Source organism: Cataglyphis hispanica, chromosome 4 (genome assembly GCF_021464435.1).
Source record: "Cataglyphis hispanica isolate Lineage 1 chromosome 4, ULB_Chis1_1.0, whole genome shotgun sequence".
Lineage (NCBI taxonomy): Eukaryota > Metazoa > Arthropoda > Insecta > Hymenoptera > Formicidae > Cataglyphis > Cataglyphis hispanica.
The window spans coordinates 2,837,090-2,864,017 of record NC_065957.1 but is presented as its reverse complement, the minus strand read 5'-3'; the positions used below and the strand labels follow the sequence as shown (position 1 = coordinate 2,864,017).

The following is a 26,928-nucleotide window of genomic DNA, read 5'->3' as shown; positions in this document are numbered from 1 at the left end:
TTATTTGATGACATTTTTACGCTGGTCTGGCACTTTTTATTTCCGATCTTTTTTAAAATCAATAATAAATATTACGTTTACATGGATATAAAGTAATATGTCACGCTTAAATAATAATTTCAGTTGCACTGAATATGTCTTGCTTAAATGGAATATGTAGTACACAATACTACATATATGAATCATTATAAATTAGATTTGTACTTAGCAACCATAAGCACTATTATGGAGGTAATTATAAATACGCCGAATGCAGTTGCTCTATGTATATCTTTTGTATCATCTGTAATAGAAATATTTGCTATCAAAAATCATTTATAACAATAATTATTGCTAATATTCATTGCTTACTATCTGTTTCTGGAAGTAACTCCCAACCTAAACTCCTCTCAACACCCATTTTCCACTGAGAATATAAAACATCACGTTCTAAAACAAATATATACATTCAATTAATCTCTATTAAAAAATTTTAATAATTTAAAAATTATTGTTAGTAATAAAAAAAAATTATTTTTGTATAGTAATCACCATTTTCAGTTATCGACGGCAAGAAAGTATCACTGGGAACGGCAGCATCAATTTTTATGTCCCATTTGCGTATTCCTTCCGCGCTTCCTGCGGCAATTGCGACGCCGAGTGCAGTAGTTTCACACATCAGTGGCCTAACTTATGAAATTGCACATACACTTGTTTATGAACTTCTTGTTATAAATTGTTATTTTTTTACATAACTCATATATATATATATATATATATATATATATATATATATATATATATGAATTATTTGTTCCAATGTCCTACTTACCTATTGGAATTCCGCTGATATCGGCTTGCATTTGCATTAATAAATCATTAGTGGTCATTGCACCATCTACCAACAGTTTTGACAACACCATGCCAGTGTCTTCTTTCATAGCTTCCAAAACGTCTCTCGTCTGAAAGCATACTGCCTGCAGAGCTGCTTTTATAATATGTACGCTAGTAGTATCTTCAGTGATACCACATATGACACTGAAACAATTTATAAAAACTTAGATGTTGTGCTTTAAAGCTCAATGAAATGCTTCTATATTGTTAAAACTGATAAACCTTCGTGCATCTTGTCTCCAATATGGAGCATATAGCCCAGAAAATGCTGGTACAAAAACAATGCGATTGTCCATTGGCATTTCAATAGTTTCACAGTCTTTTATATTAGTCAGTATTCCAAGATTATCTTTCAGCCATTGTATAACAGCACCTGCGACAGCAACAGATCCTTCAAGAGCATATATTGGAGAAGCATGTGGTCCTAATTGATAAGCAACTGTTGTTAATAAACCATGAGCTGAATCCACAATCTGAAATGTCCAATGCAATTTTATTCAACCAAATTAAAAAATTTTTGTAATATTGTAACAATGCAATAAAATATTTCTTACAGCTGTGCCAGTATTATAAAGAAGAAAACAACCAGTGCCATAAGTACATTTTGCTTGTCCTTGTTGTAGACACATTTGACCTACTAAAGCTGATTGTTGATCACCTAAGCACTAGAATAAAAAAATTTCATTTTAGAATTAAATCTTTTTTAGCACACATTTCACATTTAATATTTTAGAATAAAATAAAATGTAATATTTTAGAACAAGATTTTATTCTAAAATACTATTATTGTAATCATTGAAATCTTTATTTGAGATTGCAGTATTTAATATTTTACATCACAAATAATTAAATAGTAAATTACCCCAGATATAGGAACACCCTGTAGCAATTCATCGTGTATATAACCATAAATCTCAGAGGAACTTCGTATTTCAGGTAAAATCTCCATAGGTATTTTGAAAAAAGATAGTAGAGTGGGATCCCACTGCAGAGTCACAATATTCATTAACATTGTTCTCGAAGCATTTGTAACATCAGTACAATGAACACCACCATTAGCACCACCAGTCAAATTCTAATTACAAACATCATTCAAAAATAAATATAATATATTAATATAAGATATTTATATTATAATTCTTTCTATAAAACAAACCCAAATTAACCAGGTATCAATGGTGCCAAACATAAGACGTTTCGCAATCAGTGCTTCTTGAACCTGAGGTACATTTTCCAACAACCATTTCAACTTTAATGCACTAAAGTAGGGGCTAATTGGCAAGCCACAAAGTGGCTTCAAGTAATTGTTATCTCTATTACGTATACCCTTTAATAAGTCATCCACAATGAATGTGGTTCTCATATCCATCCATACTGTATTGTCAAGATTGATAAATTATTGCAACAGAAAATATCTGTATAATATTTATAATAATGCGACTTTACCTATGGCATTGTAAAATGGCTCTCCTGTGACAGAATCCCATACAACTGTAGTTTCTCTCTGGTTTGTTATACCAATTGCAACTATATCAGCTGGATCTATCGTTAATTGTCTTAAATTTTGTACAGTTTGTTTAAGGCATTCCCTAACTGCTTCTAATATTTCTAAAGCATCGTGTTCAACCCATCCTTCTTTTGGTAATATTTGTGTTATTGAGATTTGATGATATGTTAAGATTTCTGCTGTATTCGCTGCAAAAACCTGTATTATTGTATAGAAGAAAAAATGTATATATATATATATATATATATATATATATATATATATGTATATATATATTATATTTACAATTTTATATTAAGATGTATTAATATTAAAAATTAATAACGAAAAAATTCATTACATAAGCAAACATAAAGAGTTTACTTATAATCCTATATCATTAAATTATAATCTAGATAAAACATTACTATTGTTATTTCAAACTTTAGCATTAAGATAATTTTAACTTATTTTCATTATAAAAATGGCTTGTGATATCGATTTCAATATCACGAGGGGAAATTCCGAGATTATGAGAGATTTCGTAAACTCATGTGTGCTTATCATTGTAATTTATTGGCATATAGAAAAATTTCTCGTACCAGAAATCTAGCACTGCTCGTGCCCTCGTCAATCGCGCCGACGAGAGGCCCGTATCTGCTCATCGAATCATTTTTGTTCATTTGAGCAAAGGTAATTATACCTCGATTGATATTATACCACAACGATTGTTACACGAGATTTCACACGAATATATACTGGTCGTACTTTGTTACTTCATATGATGACATCCAAAGTTACAGCTTATTTTTGATCGCGCCAATAATTTGGAACTAAAATTATTTAATAACACGTGTTGCTTTCTGAAATACAATATATAAGAAGAATGTGATGTCAAATAAAGTTTTAATCAATGTGCAACTAGATAACTTCGGACAATTTATTTGGATTCAAATGATACGAATTAACCCAAAATCAATGAACAACTCGCGTAGAATAAAATATCTATATTTTAGAGGAAGGTTATATGTGTAGATAATGTGTAAGTTGTAGGTTATAGCAAAAATAAAAGGTTACAAGAATATCTTTCTTTATATTAATATTTTTATTAAACGTATCTAGAATAACCTATTTTGATAGCAAAAACAGTATAGATATCAGAAATCCGACTTATTTTCATTCAACTGTTTGAATAAACTAAGAATTATCATTAAATCTATTCAAATCTATCCCTGTTGTGTATTTTTTATCTTTCCTGTTTCTTTTAATTATACATTTTATTTCAGAAAATATAAATTTAATGTTAAAATCAAAGAACGGATCTAAAATTATGCATATTAAACATAGTAATTACCATCAGAGCAATTTATAAAAGATATGAAACGTCTTTACTCTTAATACGAAAAGAATGAATCGACTTTTCTTTGTGTCTACTTCTTTCTTTCCTATAGTCCTTGTATTTTAACGAAAAAGATACTTTCAACTGTCCGCTTCGTTACTGTTGCGTGAGATATTATTATTAGCATGTTCTTGATATTCCATTCAATGCGTTGCCGCTGCGTACAATCGAGCAGAAACATGGCGTTCCTTCAGCGACGCGTTTCCGGCAGAGGGCGCGCAACACGCGTTGCAACCTTTGACGCGACATATGTAAGATTCCGGATCCTTTCTGCTGCGGCAGCTGCCGGAGAGTAAAAACGCGCGGCCATAGAATAACGGCTAGCGGCCTTCCAAGTCCCACTGTACGTCGCCATTTTCGAACCGGGAGAGCTCCGAGTGTCGTACAGGCTTGAACGCTGTCGCCAGGACTGCTTCGCTGTTTCTCACTCGCTGCCAATCGTCCGCATCCGTGGAACGAAAATTTCAAGTCAGTGCTGGCAACTTTTTGCGTCTTGTTATCGTTATATGTGCCTCTCGCTCTGTGTGCGTCTCGCCCGTGCGTTTCGCGGCACCGCGACACACGACGCGGCACGCGGCATTTACGTGATGCATGTTGCGTGCTTTGGGACGACGTTACATTTGGCGATATGTATAAACGTGGCTGTCGAATATTTAGCTTTCTCTTTCTTTCTCTCTCTCTCTCTCTCTCTCTCTCTCTCTCTGCATCTCTTCTCTCGCGCTAAATATCCTTGGCGAAAATCATATTCGACGTAAACGTTATGGCAGATGAAACATCCAAGTTTAGTGCCAAATCAAATAACGCTGTCGATCACATGCCTTCTCGCGATTATTCAAGCATGCCAACAAACTCTACAGCGTCTCGTCTAGCGCTAAATGTAATTGTTCGAGATTCTGGGACTCGTGCATCGCTCGACACTCGACACGTCAAGTGTAAACACGCCAGTTGAAGGAAATCGTATAGCCATATTTAGCGTTAGAGTCGCGGTACAGATTAGATATACACATGCATCGACGTCGACGTCTTGCACGACACGCCAATGCACGCCAAGGACGAGCATTATGATTCTCTTGACATTCCAACATGATTAACTGACAATTATAAATATTTATGATTGATATTTAACACAATTGGCGATTTGTAATTATAAATATTGAGATGAATTACAATCTTAAATATTAAAAACTTTCGTTTACGCATGTTGAATTTATAATAAAACTCCCATCTTATATAAAAATATAAGCGATTACAAAAAATATCGCTACAAATAGATTTTAAACAATGTAGATTTATTATTAAACAATCAGACTTTCTAAATAATTTTATTAAATTCACATGAAATATTATTTTTTTTTTGTACTTGAAAGTTTCACATTTAAAAAAATGATATAATAAAATCTCCAAGTTATACATTTAAATCTAGTATTACTAACAAGAGATAAATTATAAATTATAGCGGAAGAATGACAGCTGATTCTGATAAGGATTGTACACATTGCTTAGTGTGCAATAGTAAAGTTGGAGTATCCACTAGAAATAGTGTTCGCATCTTTAATGATTCTACTACATCAGAGAAGCCACTTGCTGACATTATAGCAACTGTTTTAGAAACAGATATTAATGAGGAGTCTGTTCATTCCCTTGTCATTTGTAAAAAATGTTTTAAATTATTCACTGAGGTAAAACATTGCATCTATAGTTTTGTCAATACAATTAATTTGTTGAAAAATTTTATTATAATTTTTTTATGATTTATATAGGTGGATGAACTTGAAACTAGATTAACAGAAATCAAGCTTGAATTACTTCACAATTATAAAAGGACAGTAAAAAAATTGTCTAATATATTTCATAATGAAGAAGAATATAATGATCATGATTACATAGACAATACGGAAAGTCAAAATACTGGTGAAACAGAGGTGAAAAACATAAAACATAAAAAAACTTGATAAAAATCAATCAATTACTATGTAATATTCTATAATTGTATTAATGATGTTCGTAGGATGTTCAAACTCTCTCTGATAAGGATTGTATACCAGACAATATGGCAGAAGAAGAATTTCTTGTAAATTCAGAAGAAATTTCATTGGAAGTTGAGGAACTAAACGATTCAAATGAACCAGTCACAATACAAAATTATAAAAAGAAATTGAAAAAGAACAAAGTTAATATGAAAATAGAAACTATTCAGGAACAAGTATGTACAAAACAATTAATTTTTTTACAGTAGGTCTAAAATTATGGTGCATATTGATATATATCTTTTTCAGATTGTACTTAGAGATGACTCTTCGTATAGTTGCTTGTTATGTACTGATGAAAAGGAAAAAGTTACAGCAGATGCTAAAACTATCATAGCGCATATGAAAGATGTACATGACACTCGTTTATATATTTGCGATGTATGTGGGCAGGATTTCAGAAAAAGAAACGAACTTTCCTTACATCTAGATGATCATGTTGCAAAAGAGGAAGGGGATTTTCAGTGTGAAATATGTAATAGAATATTTAGCAATTTACGATTATTCCGAATTCATAAAAGGATACATTATCCACAAGTGAAGTCATGGCCCTGTGATATGTGTGGAAAGAGATACAGGTATAATATATACCACATAAAGAAAATAAAGTAAAATAGAATATAAATGAAATGTTAAATAAAATCATTATCTCTGCTTCAGTTCAAAGAATCTATTGGAAGAACATATGAATACACACACGGGTGTACGTCCATATGTTTGCGAGATATGTAATAAAGATTTTACATCCAAATACACATATAAAGCACACATAAAAACACACGAAGTACGACCTCGTCCATTTGAGTGCACTCAATGCAATAAAACATTTTTGAACCAGCAAAATTTGAATCAACATGAACGAACGCATAATGGCATAAAGGAACATGTATGTCATCAATGCGGTAAGATTGATACATTTCATATGATGAAAGTTTATTATTTTCGATGAATTAATGTCTTTTATATATCAACAATCACAGTTATCTTTTATTTAAACATTTTCTTATTCACACATTAATATTTTTGTTTCAAAATTAAAGGCAAGGCTTTTGGCTCACCTCACAATTTGGAAGTACACAACATAGTACATACTGGATATAAACCCTACATATGTAGAATATGTGGCAAAGCGTTTGCACGTAAAGCAGAAATACGTGACCATGAGCGAACCCATACAGGTGAGAAACCATATCAGTGCGAGTTCTGCGGAGCAACATTTAGGTGAGTATTCAACAAAATGAGTTTAATACAGTTCTCTATAGTTATATTAATTATTTAAAAACTAGTTAAGATTGTTATTCTTGTGTTCAGTCAAAGATCGAATCTACAATCCCACAAGCGAGCAACGCATTATAACGATAAACGTTATAAATGCGATAAATGTCAAAAAGGTTTCAAAAGAAGAAGATTGTTAGATTACCATATAAAAGCGGCCCACACTGGTGAAAGACCGTACAAATGCGACGTATGTACTGCTACGTTCGTCTATCCTGAGCACTTTAAGAAACACAGGCGCATACATACAGGCGAGAAACCATATCTATGCGAGGTACATCCTTTAGAATAATTGTTAAAACGATATCTTTTTTCATTCAATTACTTTCATTCTTACATTCTGAATGTTCAATATAAATGTATTTTTTCAGGTATGTGGTAAAGCTTTTAATAGTAGGGATAACAGAAATGCGCATAGATTTATTCATAGTGATAAAAAACCATATGAATGTTTGGTGTGTGGAATGGGATTTATGAGAAAACCATTGCTTTATGCCCACATGCAAACTCAGGTAATGTAATATAATTACAAAATATCTATTTTTATTTATTATATATTTATTTTACACATATATATACTATAATTTCATTACCATATATTGAAATGTATATTAGATTATCAATAGTAACATTATTTGATGTATTGAATATTACCCATTATCTAGGGACACTTAAATGATACCATAGTAGTAAATCAACCACGACTGACAACAGAAGATGATCAAGTAATAACAATTCCTAATAATGGTGAAGTATTAATGGAAGAAACTGAAACTGAACAGGTAAATTTTTTTTGTACAGATATATATCATGTCAATGATGTTACAATATTCACAAATAGAAAATGTAAACAGATTTTAAATAATAAACTATTAAAATTAAATATTAAAATTAAATAATAAAATAATAATTCATATAGCTATTTTATTGTGTAGTAGTGTAGAATGTATATTCTAATATACAGAATTTTACTATGCGCGATGCTATATTTGTTTGTTTACATATAGTTAAACGAATTGTACGTGACTGAATTGAAAGATCACGTAATTATACAGCAAGAAGGAGATCAAATTTATAACGAAGAGGATGTTGTATTGAATATACCTGCGGAAGAAACCGTAAACGGCGAAGTGGATCTTGTTGTTGAGAATCAGGTAAACTAACAATATTTCAAAAGCTCGCAATGATATCTATTTATCGCATTAAATGCCGTGTTTTCTCTCATAGATGAATTTCGTGGAGAGTGACGATATAGAATGCAAAACTGAAGCTGTGGAACAAGTGGAAACAGTATACGCTTATAATGAGAATGATGAAGGTGAGACGATAGTTGTACCAGCCACTACAGATTATAAAGGGATAGTAGAGGAGAACAAAAACGTGCGATTAGTACAGATTAGATTTCCTTCATCTGTAGATGGAGAGGGAAGAAGTTGGTTGAGCTTAGTACAAAATACTTGAATTTTTCAACACTGTCAATATATCCTGCATAATTGATTGGAGCAAAAAGGATAAATATTCTGATTAGAAAAACGAAATTTTATTGTATTTATAGGTTTTCTTAGTATCTATAGGTTTGGTGATTAAATTAATTATTAAATTAATTATTTATTATATTCAAATGCTGTCTTAATTGCTGAGTCTTATTATAAAATCCTTATGTGACAAATTTATATATATATATATATTAATAGAAGTGTTGATACGATCAAACTGGCAATTTATTGTTTGATTGTTCTATCTACCATTTTTTCAATAATATATATCATGAAAATTATGTTTAAATTTTTCTTTTTTTAAATTGATTTAAGTTGTTTTATATATATATATATATATATATATATATATATATATATGTATATATAACAACTTAAATCAATTTAAAAAAAAAAAAATTTTAACAATTTTCATGATATATATTATTGAAAAAATGTGTAGAATGATTACACAAAATAACTTAGATTTAAGATATAAACTGCTAAAAAATAACAAAGAAACTTAAATACAGTCTGATTATTCACTTTAATTATTTGCGATGTAACTCAGTTTAATGTAGCGTTATAAGATTTACAAATGATAAGTTTTTATTATTTAAAATTAAACTAAAGTTTGTTTCTTATCACAATTACTGGTACATATATACATATACTAAGTAATTAAGAACTATATGTGAATATAACAAATTTCTAAAACTAATTTTCTATGTCTAAAATTACTTTAAGTATCTATTTTTCCAACTACTTCAAACCATTGGCGTAAGGCATCGCTTAGAACACCTGGTAATGTGTTTATGTCCCTAAGAATTATATAGAATGGAAACGGGAAGTTATCCATGTACGATTGAAATCTGACTTTTCCTTCACCTTCAAATATAGGCGTACGAATATCCAATACAGAGTCCTGTGAAAATCGAATCGAAAAAATCGAATTTTTAATAACTGTGTTTTTTTTTATCTATCACTAATTTGAATTATTAATATATATCGCGACGATTATTAATAATATGACATCTTATTTTGAAATACAATTAAAAATTACCTCGTTCATTGGATTGTCAACTATTACAAACACTAGAAAAATGTCTGCCAGTTTAGCTCTTCTTATGGCTTCATTTACGATTTTTTCTCCTTCTGAAAATATTCCTCTGCCATCTGACAATACTACTAGCAACTTAGCATTATCGGATGAGGTACATTGATTTTCAAACATCTCCACTATAAAATTGACCATTTGACCAATCATCGTTTTTCTTTGATCAAATCTCACTTCTTGTATTAGTCTAAAAAAACAAAAAGAATAAAACACGAAATATTGAGATTCTCACATATTGATACAAACAAAATTATTCTAAAGAATTATTCTAATTAAATGAAGTCAAAGCACAACTAAACATATAAAATAGACTAATATTATTTGAAAGATTAATATTACTTATTTCCAAACTATATATTTAGTTTATAATTTATTGAACTATATATTTATATTAAGAAAGGATATAAATACCTGGATCCACTTTGTTCTGTGAAAGCTTCTCCCAAAGGATGCAACATTTTCACTTGTTCTCCAAAACTTACAACACCAAGTTGTCCTACTTCCAGATACGTCATTGCCTTGCTAATCAACGATAGGGATTCGAAGGCTAATTCTTTAGAATGATTATCTGCCATGCTGCTGGAATCGTCCAATGCAAGAACGATCTGATAATCACGTTTAAAGGGTTTTGTACGCCTGAGCCAGATTTTATCCTTGCGAAATTGGCTGGCTATGTACGGAATGATCTTTCGCATATTGATGCGTTTGCCTGTCTTATAATCGCCCCTCAATCTTGATGCCTGCGTAGGCTCCAAAACCAGTCTCAATTTTTCCGATAAATCTCGAGCGGCTGCATCCGTGACCGAACATAAACAATTCCACGCGGCTGCAGCTTCCTCCGTGGATGGTATCTGCGTCCATTCGGCTAACATTTTTTCTATTTCGAATCGTTTTCTTTTCATATAAGTAGAATTAAAATTATTTTCTTCCACATTCCATTCCATTGTATGAAATGTAGTCTCGTTTCCTCGTTGTACCTTCATAGTCTCTGCTATTTCTCCTTTTAACTCGACTGTCTCTTGATTGTTCTCGATGTTGTTTCTTTTACCATCGGAATCCTTGTGTTTATCATTTAGAGTCTCGGAAATCTTTTCTGGTTTTTGCTCTTTTATTTTATTATCTGTCATGTTAGTTTCCTCATCTTCGTGCATTTCTACATCGTCCTTTTCCTCTTCCTGATTCTCTTTTTCTTTATCTGTGTTAGAAGCTTGTTGCCTGACTTGATCCTCTGTCGCGGCATCGAGCGTATAATCATCGAATCTCTCAGAATCCTCCACGTGTTTAGCCATTTCGGCCTTGTCTCCATCAGTGTTGTCCGAATCATCCTCTTTCTTCTCCTTCGATATTTCGTCCTGCGTATAGATCGTTTTCAATTTTTTCTGCGCTGGCTCGAATTTGTCAAGCAAACTTCGATCTTCGTTCTTCTTGCCTGGATTTTTTCTCTTCTCGATTGATTTTGTCATAGTGTTTCTTTGCGAAGCGGGAATAGTTTCCTGCTTGGACAATCCTGAATGTCCGCTTTCCTGCTGCGCTGACTCTGATTGACCGGTGCCGTTATCGGTACTATCCTCTTGAGTATTTTCGGCTGACATCTCCTGCTGATCTTTAGCCTGATCCGATTGTTGTGCCACCGTATCCCGCGAACCTTCCGTCATTTCTTCAACTTGTTGCGCAGCGTCCATTTGCTTGCTCGCATCATCTACACTTGGCGCTGCTTTTTCTTGTAGCTTCTCCTCTTTCTCCGCTTCTTCATCCCGATTTTGCTCTTCATCTTTGTTTTCGGTTTCTGCATCGTTCTCTTTATCGTTCTCCTTAGTTTCCTGATTAGCTTCGAGCTCTTCCTGTGTTTTTTGTCCATCCAAGTCCATACTTTCACAGTTCTCGTCTTCGTCCTCGCTAGACTCCTCTTCAGGATTGTTTTCTTTATTTTTTTCAGTTTCTTTCTCAAGTTCCACATCCATATTTTCTGGCGGTTTAAAATCCTTCATTTCATCGATGTCGAACGGATTCTCCTCTTCGCCGTGATCCTCCTTATCTTCCTTATCGTCTTCATCTAAATTTATATCTTCTGGTAGATCGAGTTGTTGAGGTTCGGGTTGAGGTTGGAATTTTCCGTGATAAGGATTAATTTGATCTTCATCTATCTCTGGCTCGTTCAGTTCATTTATTTCCTTTTTATTTTCTTCTTCTCGATTTTCATCGTGATTCGTATCGTTATCGTCATGCTGTTTTCTTTTGTCTTTGTCGTCTTTTGCACCCATTTCCTTTTCACCGATTCGTTCACCCGTACCTTCTTTTTCATCTTCGTTCTCGGGCTGCTGAGTATCATCTTGGGATTCTTCTTTATCGTCACCCCAAATTTGTTTGTCAAGCTGTTCAGCATCTTCTCCCGTCTCTCCCATTTCCTTATCCAAATCATTATTTTCATCATTGTCGCTCTGTTCTTCATCATCGTCGTTCTTCTCTACATCCTGAGGTTTACTGTCGAAATCCTCAGACATGTCAATTCCCTTTTCTTCTTCCTTACAAATCTTATCATTCTGTTTCTCTTGCTCTTGATCTGCGGGTCTTGCGTCCTCAAGCTGATCCTCGGATTCTATCTGATCGGAGACATCTTTCGTTCCTTCACCATCAGCTAAGCCCATCCCGCCTTTTCCTGTCTTTTCGCCCGATTCATCTGTTTCGTCTTCTTCGAGATCTAAATCTTTTGGCAGGCAGAATCCATTTGCAGCCAGATCCAGGAAGACATTTAATTGCAGATATAGCATTTTACACGTGACGCGGAATGACGCCACTTGTTCATATAAATAAAACTGGGCAAACAAAAGATATTGTTCCAGCAGTGGTAAACATTTTAAGAGCAATCTGAAAAAAATAATAATGGGCATTTATTTATATCAATTCGTTTCGTAGAAATTAAAATCTGTGTTTCATATTCATGAAATTTTATTAATATTATATTAATATTATTTTATTAATATTATATTATTTATTTTATTAATATTAACTTATTAATATTTTTTGTCTCATTTGTAGATATAGAAATATGTAGATATAGAATATGTAGAAATAGATATATTTATAGATATGGAACTGTTTTTAAATAAAAGATTTTCAAGAAAAGCATTACGTTAAATTACATTATCTCAATTCATTATGAATTAAAATTATTTGTATGCTGTTTAAAATATTAAATAAGAAAATAATTCTTACCCGGTACAATAATTTGCTGATTGTAGATCAAATTCACGTATAGACAATAGAAGATTGAAAAATGAATTAGATACTTTAGATAATTTTAATTCGGTTATATCCCGTTCAAGGAATTCGACAAGTTTTTCGTTTAATCCATTTTCTTCTATTTTTCTCTCTATATCTTTATCATTTTCATTATTTTCTTCATTCGATTTCTCGTTTGCCTGTATCACATCGTTGTTCAAATTAATATAATCCTTATATTTCTTTTGTATGATAAGCAATATCGTGTTTATTAAATGTTCTAGGGTTAATTCATATTGCTCCACAGCGTTATTGTTTTCTTTTAATTGCCCTTTATCTTCTACAGATTTTCGTAAATTTTCATCATAGTTATGAAGGAAGCATTCCATCTTCGTATCCAAGAATGCTATATTTTCCCAGATAGGATGTACAACGTTCGATGAGCTCTCAAACAGTTGTTTCAGTTCTTTAGATCGCATTCTTAAGTTTTTGATCGTCGCATAACATTGCTCCAAGAATTCAAAATGCTTCGAACTTAATAAAGCATGGATGGAATCTTCGGAATGATCTACTAATAATATTTCAAATGGCATGAATAAGGCATGGAAACGTTTCGCAGTTGCTTTTATAGATTTTAAGCTATCCTCTAGTAGTGTATTCACATTCCTCCAAACTTCGTCAGTTCGAGAGCCGGCAATTATAGAAAGCGCGTTCGCGTCTAAGGTGAGAACGGCTCTATTCGAATCCGCTGATAATTCTGCGGGGCAGCATTGCAGAAACAACAGCAACTGCTCAAATCCAGCTTCCAACGTTATCAGTAATGTCTTCAAACTCTTCGCACAATCTTGACCATCGCGTTGCTTCGATATATTCAGATCTTGTTTACGTATTTCGGATAGATTTGAAATCTGTACGCGTAGCGACGAAAACCGATCAAATGACTGTGCTATTGTCATCTTCTGTTTGTGAGCCATCAGCATCATGTGCGCGGAATATCCTCGGCAACGTTCCATATTTTGCAATCCCAGATCGGTTTGGCTTGTGTTGAACATCGCGTTGAGAGCATTTAATCTGATGAGAGATTTGTAATAATATTTCTCGCAACCATGCCATTGCGTCAACATGTGCTGGTCTATGTTACTCAATTTGAAATATTGACTGATTGCGGATAGATCTAAGGGTGACACTGTGTAGTCTATTACCTTGTCTGCATTGTTTTTCAATGTTAATGCACCGATGCGATAGGACACACCCATTTGAGTCAACGCCTTGAAGTAATTGGCGAGCGTCATTCTCTTCTGCTGCAAGATACTCTTCGCCTGAGATTTTTGTTTGCCCTTTGGCAAACTTCTGTCGATGTCCATGTGCCGAAGATACGCGCTCTGCTCCATGAAGCCCATGATAAATTTCTCAAGCTCTGACCGTATATACGGATAAGAACTTGTGACGATTATCTTTCTACATAGATCCTTGGCCGTCGTCAGCAATGTATCTGCTTTCATGATAAGTCCGCTTGTAAACAGCGTTTTTACCTCTACAGATCGCGGAGATTTCTCTATGATAAAATCTTCAAGATTAGTCGTATATTTATGTTCTTGAACATCCCAGATGCCTTGTTGTTTGATCTCTATATTGTAAGATACTGACTTGACGATCAAACAAGAAGACACACTCTGTTTCAAAGCGCTCTGAAACTCCTTTGCATACTTATGTAGAGTACGATGCGTCTTCTCGACTGTCTCCTTCACCGCCCAGTAATTAATGTCATTCCATCGTGCAATTTTAACGTAATCCTCCAGTTTTTTCTTGATGGGTGCTCTCAATGCAGCGATTCTCGCGTTTACATCGTCCATGAACTGTTTGTAATAATTGTACATGTTCCACAGTATAGCTGAGAGTTCGTTCTTTACATCACTATCGTCGAAGTAATACACATGACAATGGAACGTCAAAAGGAGATTTAATCGCGATTCAAATTCGACAAGAGATGACTCATTCATGAAACGCTCCAGCGATTCCACCAACTTTTCCCTCGTGACAGACTCGTCGTTCACGTTCTGACATTTGGCGTCACTCCTTGCAGATTTCCTGATGTAACTCTCGATCAACGCATATAGGAAGAACCACCACTTGGATGTGTTCGATCTGAGATCTTCAAACGTCGCATCGAGCAAACCTTTCCAACAAGACAATTCTAATCTTCTCCACGATATTATTTGCTCTGTCAACGCAGATATATGGTCTCTCATACTAACACCGCTATGCGCGTTATCTTCCCATTGCTTCATCTTAACAAGTAGCAGCTCGAGACCTGTCAGGAACCTGGAGATAGGCGACGTGATCGGGAACGTATAGATTCTCTCTATTATACATCGTATCGATTTTAGAGTTGGATGTTCTGGCCATTCTTCCAGCAGCTGATTAACGCGATTTAGAATCCTTTCGCATAACGGCAGGCACTGTTTTGTTTCCTTGATGTTGCAGTCTTTATAGAAATCGTGCGCTTTTGTTTGCACTCCAGTGTTCTCGCGTAAAATTTGATCCATGCTATTCTCTTCATTCGCTTGTAGCCCCAAAGTGACTAGGAAATTTAAGCTGTTGTACAGTTTAATTGCGAGTCCTTCGCTTAAACTCGCTAGTACTTGGTTGAGTATATCATATACAGTATTATACCTCTGAATTAAAGGTCCGACATAATCCGTCGAGCACATCAAAGTGGAACTATTACATATCCACTTGGACGTGATGAATGACGTAACAATGTCTGAATGAATCGTTTGAATCTCCTTGATATCATCTTTGGTGATGAGACCGCTAAAAGTCGTCTCTGATTTGTTTGATTCGATCGGCAATGTGTTATTCCGATCGAGAGAAGACTGCGACTCGTCCTCTATGTCGTAAAAGTCTCTTTCACGATGTGTAGGAAATAGCTTGCGGACTTCCAGAGCAAGTTCTTGTTCTTCAGTTAAGGTATCGCCATGACTTTCGATCTTGTTTTTGTATAGACTGTCTCTCTCTGCGGCCCGTCTCTCCTCCTCCTGTTGCTGTTGCTTCCAAATTAGAACTATTTGCTGCAGCAGCTCGTTCGCCTCTCGCCACAAAGACTTGGTCAGACCTCTGTTGAGAATCACATGATTGTGAAGTTCATGTAAACCTGATTTAAATATTCGGAATTGCTTCTGCATTCTGACAAACGCGTCCGAATTTTCAATCAGACTTCTTGTGCTTCTGGAAATGCACAAATCACTCAGATTCAAAAGGCTCTCTTGTCCTTGACCGATCGTTGGAAACCGGATCAAGTTGTATATTAAAGCTTCGGGATCGGACACTCCATTTGTATACAGAGATATCTGTCGTCGGACATCGTTGACTAACACATCAACGCCATGACTCAATTGTGTTAAGGCCGCCAGCAGCGGAAGAATTATATCTGGATAAACCGAGAAATACTTTACTTCAATTTGCTCAGCAAATCTTTGCATCGATAAATTCCAAGTTTCCGCTTCTTTTAAAATGGTATTAAAAGTCAAAAGATTGGTCGATTTGCATTCTTGATTCGCGATCGCGCATAGATTGCTCAGGTGCTTCTTCACCATTTCATAGGAACCAATTTGGTTCCTAAAATTGGCGCAGTCCTTGCTGAGCGAAGCAAAATCGACAGATGGTGATCTGAATGCTTTCAAATAGCTAAGTTTGTCCCTCGTCTTCAGCGAATTTCTTTCGCAATTTTTTACGGCTACAAGTCTAGGATGAGCATGTTCATCCTCCGTTGATAATCCTAGAATATTATTTTGTAATGATGTAACATATGCTATTTTTCTGCAATCGGTGATGTCCTCCTCTAGGTATTTGAGTTTCAGTTCCACCTTGTACACGGGATCAATCAAATCTAAATTTCCAAAAAGTAATAACTGAATGTAACCGAGCAATATCCACGCTCTCCCCCGTCGAATTATATTTTCCCCTTTATCAACTTTTGTTTCATCGATGCTATTTATCTCGTTACACGCTTTACGGAATTCCTCTACCGGTTGGAAATAATCGGCTTGCAGTCTGTTTCTTATGACAGTCGCGCTATTTTCACCTTGTTTCTCTATGACGTTTGCGATTAGAGCAGGTACGTCATTTTCGGCGTTCATTTTATCAATTGCAGATAAATATAAATTTAAATAAAACTTTAATGTTATCAAATCACTACTGATTAAATTATATTGTTTATTTGTTAAGGAAATACTATTTCGCCATAAAATCTCATTTAGCAGCCGCAATTGATCCATTTGTGCCATATATGTTCCGAGCGCGACTGAGGAAAGTACATTCTTTCTTTCCTTCTCTCCATTTTTTTTATTTAATATTAATTGTAACACTAGATTTAAGAGAACGGCCCCACCAAAGTAGCTTTCCGTCTATAAATATACATAAATAAGAATTAATGCAATGTTTATCAATAAATTTCTTTTTTGAGTTGCAATGAGAAAATTGTAATAAGAAAGTTGCAATGAGAACTTAAATGATAACTTAAAAGTTAAAAAAAAAAAATTTCAATGAAAAATAATAGTACCATTTATATATATGATTATTAATTTGGTTAACTTCGAATTATTCAATTAATTAACATATTGTTACATTATATTATTTTAGTTTTGAATTTAAAAATATACTGCAAATTTTATATATATAAAGATATTAATTAATAAGTAAATACCAATGTATGTGTGTATGATGTCTATAATTTAATATCATAGATTTTGAAAAATTCTTACATTATTTCTAACAGAGATAAATAACAAAATCAGAATAATAATTAATTTTAAAATCTATTCCAAAGGGATTTTATTTAGTTTCTAAAACTAAATATAACTAAAGTCACAGAATTTTTTCTATATAAAAACAAAAGGTACAAACCTTGCACTCGATATAGGAAGTTTGTGATTTGTCCATATCCTCTTCCGTTATACCATGCCAGTGTAAAAGGCGGTCTGTATCTTTGATAGCGTGAGATTGCCGAGCGAATTGCTCGAGCTGGTAGAACAATTCCGGTAACAACAAGATCTTCTGTGTACACTCCGTTCGAGTCATCGCGTTCAGCAAGCCGATCAAATTGCTCGGTATACTAGGCATATCTGCAAATTTTTCGAGACATTCCGTCGAAGTAGTAGCGGAAATCGTTCCTTCCCGACACATCTCTGCCTGCAGAATACAGGCGAGTGACATAAAGACGTACTCGTGAATCGGCCACAACTGTATCTTCGCGTTCAACTGCGTCATTTCCTCCTCTGGAAGTGAGCACACTCTGTTTCGAACGTTCTCGACGTCCGCGGAAACTTGTAGACGAATGTGGCTGTCGTCGCAGAATCGCTCCACCTCGACGATGCTCGTCATCTCGTCGATCGGTTTCCTTGAGTAAACGTCGCTCCACAGAGAAATCATTTGATGTCGCATTGTCAGCGAGTCTTTTAGTAGCACGGATATGATCTTCAGTTCTTGTTTTAGAAGGACCACGCCTTCTTCGTTTCTTATGTTGAAATCTTTCGTAAGTCTTCTTAGCTCCGTGTGCACTTTCATGCAGATCTCCGAGGAGTGAGGCAGTGGAAGTGTTAAATACTTTTTGACTCTCTTCGATATTTTTTTGATAGGATCGTACACCGAATCCAGTTGGTTGTTTATTTGGGATACGATCTCCCATAACTCGATCTCGCTCGCAGTTTTCTCATTCGGAAACTGTCCGGCTATTGTGGACAGTTTGCGCAGGAACTTTAGCAGCCATTTATAATGTACCTTTAGTAACGAAGAGATCTGTTCCACATTCGTGAATGTGCTTTTAGACTTTTTCAATTTGTTTATTAATGTCGTTTCGCCCAGCCTCTCGAATCTCGTGTACCATCTTAACTCTCTTCTCAATTCTACGTATTCTTCGGGATTCATGCTTATATCGCTATTTCGTAGAAGTGTCTTGATATAAGAACTCGCTCGTTCAATGAATTGCACGAAATATATTATAAGTGGTTGGTTCTTTAATTGCGAGAATAGCTTACCTGTAAACATCATTTGTTAATAACTGAACGATTACTTGTTAATAATTGATTTTATTAAATATCATATCTTGGAAAAGGAACAATTAAAAAGGAAATAATAATCGAAAAGCATTCTTAAAAAAATTACTTAAATTAATTAGAGTTTAATTTATAAAATATAGTAAAGTATACTAAAGCAGTATAGAATCAAAATAACTTTTTCAAAAATTGTGATCTCTTCTATCTAAGACGCGATATCATTAATATAACATTAATGCAATATAGAATATTTACCATCATGTACAATGCTGGAGTATTGTTTGACAGATATTGCGTTTTTATTCTGTAATATTTCCACTTTCATTGTGCCACTTTTGAGTATCATACTGTGCGCATACAATAGCAATAATAATTTATTCGCATCGTTGTAAGCGTTATCATCTTTGTCATATGTCATTCTTCCAACAAGCTGCCACAAATCCCAAGGCAAATTTTTTATATTTGCAGAACGAAAGTGAAATAATAAGATTACATTCGTCATTAGTGCGCTTTGTTTCTCAAGTTCGTCAAATTCTGTTTTCGTAGCGTGTTCTCGTAGCATCTTCGAGACCCACTCCTTCCTAAGAAGTACATCGTCTCGCGAGGATTGTTCATAAAAATTCAACAGGAAATATGGCAATATCTCAGTGACATCAATGTTCATTACATATTCTTCATCCTCTTTAAGATCGCAAAAGTCATTTAATAACTTCGATGTAATAATATTATTTTCAATATTTTCTGGAATCTGTTTTAGACCTAATTCGTACATTTGGACAGCCGCCTTTAATAGTAAACCTTGCTGTCTGATTATAGTGAGTCTCGAATTGTCTTGCAAATTTTTTACGCTCCACGTGGCGGCATCCAAATCGATCACCGAGATCTCCTCATTGTTGGTAAGATGCCGTTCGATGATTTCATCGATCAGAGAAATCAGATGTTCTCTGAATTGCGGATCGCGCATCGGTCTAGCTTTTATGTAGACGTCGATACACGCGTTCCTGATCGATTGCTCCGCGGGGAACCCGCGCAGAGATCGTTGCTTTACGAGAAACGCGGTGTGCAACAAATCGACCGCACTGAATCGATCCACCGCGATCATCTCTTTCGACATCGTCTCGTAAATCTCGAGCAACGCATCGCGTTGCGTCGATTTTAGGATGCCAGCATTAGATAGCAGCGATTTGAGATCAATCGCATCATCATAGATGTTCTCCTTCGGACCAAACATGTAAATTTCAACGCCTCTATTACGCATGGCCCTAAAATCATAAATAAATATTATACTATTACGATAGAATTATTATAATTGTCCTATTTTGCAACAATTAATTGTCTTAAACTTTTATCGTAATCATATATAATTAAAATATATATAGTAGTTAATCGTATTTTCTTTAAATATTATTATATATAAGATTGTCATTTCCCTGGCAATTTTTTTTCATTCAATCTATGTATATTACGTATTGATAAATATGTTTATATAATAAATATATAGGTTTATGAACTAATATATTTTGAGAGTTGAATAATAACACTGAATTTTATGCTTTTTATATGTGATTGTAATGAAAAATTATATAATTAAATTACTAAATATTGAAAGAGAAATTACCTGGAAATTTCGCCGTATCGAGGGTCCATAGTTAGAAATAGACGGAAATTTTCGTGTGGCTTAATAGTGACGACATTGCCTTCATTATCAACACCCCGCTCACCGATACTGAGAACACCGTTTGGCTCTAACAGTCCATTAAGTCTATCTAATACAGCGGGGCTGCATAAATTAACTTGGTCGATGAGTAGCCAAGTGCCGTCTTGCAAGCACTAAAAATGATTCCGTTATTATACTGCTTGAAATAAATGTTTCGTTGATCGAAAGTCTAAATTTCACAATATCAATACAATTTTTCTTAGAGGCGAAAGCTAATTTTATATACATATATGTCTAATATTTCTACATTTTCGACTTATAGAATAATTAATATTATTCTGGTTTTTTTTTCTAAATATCCTTTTCTGTATTTACATTTTATTTTAGTTTCTAGATGCAATTAAAATTTTTAATAAAAAATATGAAAAAAAAGCAGAAAAACGTAGCAAAAAAGCAGATAATTTCTTTGTGCGTAATATATGTATATAGAGAATATGTAAATGTGAATAAGAATGTATATTATTTAGACGTAAAAATGGCTACACGCATAAGATATTAAAGTTTCACACTTTACAATTGCAATAAAAATGAAGTAGTTTTACGTGTTAGAAAAGTTTTGAAAGTCGCAATTTTTGACTCTATTAAAACTTTAGCAACACTTATACATTATCGTATGTCAAGGATAAAATATTGAGAAAGGTAGCGCGCGGAATAAAGTTGAAAGTGGTGCAACTTTATCGCTAGTTGATACCCGCGATATGTAAAATATGAGAAGCATTATAAGGGTACTGTATAAAAGTTGTCTAAATCAAGTTCGAGGAATATCAAATATGAACACATTTTAAAGCGATCTTGTCAAAATGTTTCCTACAGAATGTTCGCATCTCAACGTGTAAAATATTCACAATACATCCCGATAATGGAAGTGTAGCTCTTTCCGGTGGCAAAACAATCTACAGAAGTTTGTGTCGCTGATGAAATATACCTTTACTAATACACTATCCACCCATTCAAATTTTCCGCCAGCATTCAGACATTTATCCTCTTTGACAGAAGTCGATAGACTCTCCAATCTTGATTCGATATCTCGTAATTCCAATTCGCGGGAAGGTTCCCAAAACTTGATCGCTGATACCAATACTGATAATTCCTTGATTTTATTTAAGAATAGTTCGCTTTCCGCTGCCATTGTTTTACCAGTGACATTTTTATCTGGCGACAAACGGATAGTGAGTGATAAGATTAATCATTGTAATAAAGATTATATTTTTCTTTCTCGTCAGAAAGAAAATCTCATCCTGACAGTGAAATGCTCATCTTATTATACCTACCGAATAAATGTCGCACTTGTTCCAAATGCTTATGAAGTTCGACAACTTGCTCCAATTTGTCGATAGTTATCTTCGTTTGCAGACTATCGATGAGCAGAGCCGTTACGCGTTCAAATAGTTGTTCGAGATGTCGATTGTAATCCGTCTAAAGAAATGATAAGAAATGTTTATTGTTAGTTCTGATCATATTTAAGTTGCAATAGAGAATATAAAGTTATTTTATTAATTTATATATTAATTTTAAATTATACAATTGCGTAAATCATTTATTATAATGGGATTTCTTCAGGGACTCACAATGAATACGAGCTTAGCGAACTCGAGATACCCGAGTTACTTATTAAGAAAAAAATCTTTTTTTTTTATTATAATCAATAAAATTAAATAAAAAAATACAACTCTCTCTCTTTCTTTGTGACTTAAATAACAGAATTATAATATAAGGTAAATTTCCACATAATCAAAAATTAAAAGAATAATAATTTTTTTTTAAATCAATAATTGGATTATTAATAATATATTTAAAAAGTATAAAAACATATATAAATATCTCTTAATAGATTGTGATTCGCGCGAAATATAAGATACGATAATATATTTATATATGTTATTAAAATGTTTTCCTTCTTTTTCTTTTCTGACTTAGGAAATTGAATTGCATATCAACGAGCAGATCGTTGCTGGAAGATGTTGCAGATTTACAAAGCTCGTCAAATAGTTTGCAACTCAAAGCGGTGATAAAATATCGGTCGAAAAAATATTCACTATGTGGTAAATAAGTCGGTATATCGACGAACAAAAATCAACCACCGTGAAAATTCTCGCTGCATTTCCGAGCGTTTTATACGTTCGTAATACATATGTATACATATCGCTATATATCGGTATATTTGTATCTGCCTCAAACGCAATCAAACAAATTTTCACGTGGTCGTTCGTCCTCATGCATATGCACGTGTGACACTCTTTCCAATTGTAAGTTTGAAATTTTTTGTACGAGAAGAATATTGAAATTTAGTTAGAGTTTCGCAAATATTACGCAAATGAAATACATGGAATGAAAACCTAGACTATAATCTATAATTGAATCAGTTATGATAAATATAATTCATTCATGTAATAACTGGATAATTTTATGTTTCGATAATTATACATGTAAATATATTCAAGGGCCGAACTATCGAGTAATGATATATTATGATAAATTATGTGCAAAGTTATAGCTCAGCGTGGATTGTAAATTCAAAGAGGAAACTATAATTAGTTAGCTTATAGGAAGTACATGTAGTATTTGCAAAATTAATTTACTATCAACGAATAGTAAGAGAGCATCTATCTTCAAGAAGATTTTAATGTCAAAAAGAAATATTCAAAATCGCGTAAAGCACATATGTATAATGAACTATAATCAGCGTGGAAAGTTAGGCGAATGATGGAATGTGTTTGGTATAAAATATTCACAGACAAAATTGCAACAATATAGCTCGTACGTAGTTCTGCCTAGGTAACAGCTTTAGCAGCTTATGAACTGAATACGAATTTTCCTAGAAAGTTTATAAAACCTTTGCTTTGTGCACGATACACATAATATCTTGTAGGAACTTTATAGGATCGACCGTAGTTGATTGAAAAATTTCATTGTAACATGAAGACAGAGAATCAAGCTTTCTCTTATACATATACACTATAACAAATTTTACTTGCTAGTTTTTTTATCTTTTAAATATTATCGTGTGATAAAATAAGAAATTACCTTTGCAAAATGTAGTAATTAATTAGATCATATTTTATCAAATTGTAAAATTTTTATTATTATGAGAATGTATTATGATTAATGCATGAAAGGTCATGGTCGTGGAAGATTAATAACGATTGTACGTTTACACAAAAAATTCGAGAATCAAATGTTTTTTCATCACTAGATCAGAATATAATTATTATCCATTTTTATCCTGGCTGACTGGATATCTCTTTTCTTTTAACGATGAAGCCGTATTTCGAGAAGTCATTAATTCTCCGACGCGTTTTCGTAGTCGGCGAGAGGGAGATTCTCGAAGAATATCCGGCGGGATTATCCTATAGATGAAGGGCGCCCAAAAATATCAGGCATGAATCAAAGTGATTGATGCCAGTCTGATATGGATTCCACGTATTGGTATAACCGGCTGATAACCTCTCAAAGTTTCCCATTTTTCATAAATCCGTCAAAAATTAACGTAATCTGACGGGACGGTTTGCTTCGCCACAGGCGAAATCGCTGCCAATAAAATGACGGAGCAGCTTAATCTGCTCAAACAAATAAATTGATTATAAGTAAATATATTCGTAAATAGTCGTCATATTTAATTATGAATAATGGATCGACATGTGTGTAATTATTCTCGATTAAGTTCAGAAATTTAATTAAGTTTAAGCTCGTTCAAAAATCAGAATGTCTCAAATATACAATATGTTGCTTATTTGTTCATTATTTTTATTATGAATAACGAGAAACAAGTCTCACATCGCATGTTATTGAAAATGAATACTGAGTATATGCATTAGTAGAAGATAGTTATATTTTTGTTCAAGGTGCCAATAATATATTTTGAATGAAAGTTATAAAAATGTTCTCGCGAAAATATCCTGTACATATTCGAATTTATTATATCGTGGTTCACCCCGTTATACTTTTATTTCCACGGAAAACGACATCTTTGATCATGAAATTGCGAAATGTATTTTCTGCGTGAGCAATACAAATTATGAGAAACGAATGCAATCTTCGGAAAAACACGGTGGAGAAATATCTCACGAGAATTTGTCTTTTCACCCCTCAAAATGTGTACCGGTTAATTCTAGCAAAATTTAGCTATTATTTTATTCAAATATTATATTTTAATTTTTTAAATATACAGAGATAATATAAATAAATAAAGATAAAAATATGTGTGATAAACTTGCCAATCGCGTCAAATATTTTTCAAAGAGAAAAAGCTATGAAAACGAATCCGTGTATGAAAATGGCGCGGTATGTCATCCCACACACTCTTTACACTACGCGTGCATTAAATATTTATTGCATTCGCATACCGAAGCCTCGAAATGACGCCATGAATTCATCTCTCGTGTGTTACGTAGCGAGAAAACTCAATATCGAGTTTCTCCGACCGCGCTTTTCGGCGCGAGCTTTACCGCCGACTTTCTTGCGTGGGAAGTACCTCAATTTTGTTTATAGCGAAACTCAAGGAGGTGAAAAAAACAGGTGACATTCTTCACGAAGAAGTTGCGACCAAAAATTCCATATATGCATGTCAAAAAATAGATGATCAGCAATGGATAAATAAATTGGACGTAATGTGAAAATATCTTCTATCCAAAAAAGGATAATAGTTTTTTTTTCAATATTCTTAAAAAAATACTTTAACAATTTTTCTTAACATCTATCAATAGTACAAACAGAAAAAGACTTATTTCTTATAAGTGTCTGTCGTATAAGATTTAAATCTTAATATTGTCTTTGCATCAAAACAAAACAAAAGGTGATAAATGATCTAAATACAATATTAATTGTTTTTTAATTGTACAATAGTTTATATTATCTTTTTCCTCAATTTTGGAAAAATATTACTTATATCTTTATTTATATAATGATAAAAATATATCATTAATAATATATTAATGTATTAGCGGTGCGAATGTACTAATATATCTATCTAATCTTCGTACGATCGAATTTATATCTAAAAATTCGCGCTGTCAGATATTTAAAAAAAATGTGTCTTATTTCAAGCAGTTTTACTGCACAAGGAAAGACATCAAATTCGAACATGGACATTTCCGGTCTTGCGATCAAATCTTTAATCTTTCTTACAATAAAAAAAAAGCGCGCGATTTTTTAAGAATAATGCTCTTCCGTGACATCATTTTCTCAAATGATTCCTGTATTCGAAACACATAAAATTCAACAGGGAGACAACTATGAAACGCAGAGACAAAACTCGATCAGAATGTGACACAGGAATGCAAATTTCGTGATAGTGGAGAAAGACGAGAACCGTCTGGATAAACTCGCAATCAGATGAAATTTTTGATTTCATTTTAACAATTTCTTTATTGTGAGAGAGATATTGCACTCGCAAACGCAGCTGTGATGCAGCAAATATTGGCGCATGTGGAGATCGGTAAGAAAATAATTTAAGCTAGAAATGAGAGAAATAGAACGATTATATTTGCTGCTTAATTCTGCTTCTTTTAGATAAAATGTATTTTTAAATAACTCTCTAAATAAAATAACACATTTTACACACACATATAAATATAAATATAAATATAAATATTACACACTTATACATACAAGTATTATAAAAAATATATAATAATAAATTAAAGCTATCATTTAACTTTTTTTTCTATTAACAATTTTGAACATTATGCATTTGATACAAAATTATAACATCTAAAAACATAGTTATAAAAAAATAGTTATAAAATCAATTATATAATTTTTATTTATAAAATTTAATAAAGATATAATATCTAGTAACATGTTTTTTTTCTAGGCAGTGATCAATTTATTTTATCATTATGATTTGAATATGATTGTAAAATGTTAATTATGAAATTAAGAGAATTAAATTAGGAAAATAGTGTCCCAAATAAAAGCTCACTAAAAAAATCTGATAAGTAAACTAAAAACACAATATAAAAAATCAAATATTTGTGAATAAAAAATTCGAAGGGAGAAGGGAGGATTTTTCTCGTAAAAAAGTTAATGTGACATTCGGGCAAATATATCAATGACTCCGCTAATGATAGAAGCGAGCTCATTAGATTGATTTATTTCGCCCGTACGTATAGGCTCGTTAGTCTGCAAAAAATATTTGTTTAGCCGATCTCCGATCTTCTATGGAGGTATCACAATTAACGTAGTCTTTCCAATCGAATTATTCAGTTCAGAGAAGAAATAGGAAGCACAATTGACTTTGCTCGATCGGACGCGGAAGTAAAACAAGAAGTAATTTAACAAATCGATTT

At 33.2% G+C, this 26,928-nt stretch overlaps 3 protein-coding genes across 4 annotated transcripts in view; 1 reads left to right on the top strand and 2 right to left on the bottom strand.

Annotated features, from left to right (window-relative positions):
* Positions 1-12: 12 nt before the first annotated feature.
* On the bottom strand, positions 13-3,855 carry LOC126848612 (glycerol kinase-like). Of its 2 annotated transcripts, XM_050589621.1 has the most exons (11): positions 3,714-3,855; positions 2,962-3,222; positions 2,320-2,578; positions 2,030-2,247; positions 1,736-1,948; positions 1,428-1,538; positions 1,096-1,346; positions 812-1,017; positions 532-669; positions 352-429; positions 13-283 (listed from the first exon to the last, which is right to left on the bottom strand). In XM_050589621.1, the coding sequence occupies exons 2-11, from the start codon at positions 3,040-3,042 to the stop codon at positions 186-188; spliced, it is 1,653 nt and encodes a 550-aa protein (XP_050445578.1). In that variant the 5' UTR covers positions 3,043-3,222; positions 3,714-3,855; the 3' UTR covers positions 13-185. The 2 variants fall into 2 exon arrangements, 1 of the variants encoding a protein (XP_050445578.1); XR_007687288.1 differs by lacking the exons at positions 13-283; positions 3,714-3,855 and having other exon boundaries at positions 415-429; positions 532-665; positions 2,962-3,334.
* LOC126848608 (zinc finger protein ZFP2-like) lies at positions 3,604-8,682 on the top strand. Its single transcript, XM_050589610.1, has 12 exons — positions 3,604-4,226; positions 5,215-5,437; positions 5,519-5,680; positions 5,767-5,961; positions 6,035-6,363; positions 6,446-6,687; positions 6,826-7,006; positions 7,097-7,334; positions 7,432-7,572; positions 7,726-7,842; positions 8,068-8,214; positions 8,288-8,682. Exons 2-12 carry the CDS (start codon positions 5,222-5,224, stop codon positions 8,519-8,521), a joined length of 2,202 nt encoding a protein of 733 aa, XP_050445567.1. The 5' UTR covers positions 3,604-4,226; positions 5,215-5,221; the 3' UTR covers positions 8,522-8,682.
* A 253-nt stretch (positions 8,683-8,935) lies between these two features.
* LOC126849277 (midasin) overlaps positions 8,936-26,928 on the bottom strand; it is a 93,830-nt gene continuing 75,837 nt past the window's right edge. Inside the window, exons 12-20 of the mRNA XM_050590960.1 lie at positions 21,913-22,057; positions 21,567-21,793; positions 20,543-20,754; positions 19,180-20,186; positions 17,777-18,906; positions 12,866-17,277; positions 10,064-12,517; positions 9,599-9,839; positions 8,936-9,460 (exon numbers count right to left, since the gene is read on the bottom strand). Of these exons, the coding sequence (XP_050446917.1) occupies positions 9,278-9,460; positions 9,599-9,839; positions 10,064-12,517; positions 12,866-17,277; positions 17,777-18,906; positions 19,180-20,186; positions 20,543-20,754; positions 21,567-21,793; positions 21,913-22,057 (10,011 nt within the window). The 3' untranslated portion in view covers positions 8,936-9,277. The remainder of the gene's footprint in view (positions 9,461-9,598; positions 9,840-10,063; positions 12,518-12,865; positions 17,278-17,776; positions 18,907-19,179; positions 20,187-20,542; positions 20,755-21,566; positions 21,794-21,912; positions 22,058-26,928) is intronic.

Bases quoted from the DNA above. Each gene is read 5' to 3' on its own strand.
- LOC126848612 (XM_050589621.1), bottom strand. From the start codon at position 3,042: ATGAACAAAAATGATTCGATGAGCAGATACGGGCCTCTCGTCGGCGCG. The intron at 670-811 runs GTAAGTAGGACA...CAATTTCATAAG, and splicing joins TATCAGCGGAATTCCAATAG to TTAGGCCACTGATGTGTGAA. The intron at 430-531 runs GTGATTACTATA...TATTTGTTTTAG, and splicing joins GCCGTCGATAACTGAAAATG to AACGTGATGTTTTATATTCT.
- LOC126848608 (XM_050589610.1), top strand. From the start codon at position 5,222: ATGACAGCTGATTCTGATAAGGATTGTACACATTGCTTAGTGTGCAAT. The intron at 6,364-6,445 runs GTATAATATATA...TCTCTGCTTCAG, and splicing joins ATGTGTGGAAAGAGATACAG to TTCAAAGAATCTATTGGAAG. The intron at 7,843-8,067 runs GTAAATTTTTTT...GTTTACATATAG, and splicing joins AAGAAACTGAAACTGAACAG to TTAAACGAATTGTACGTGAC.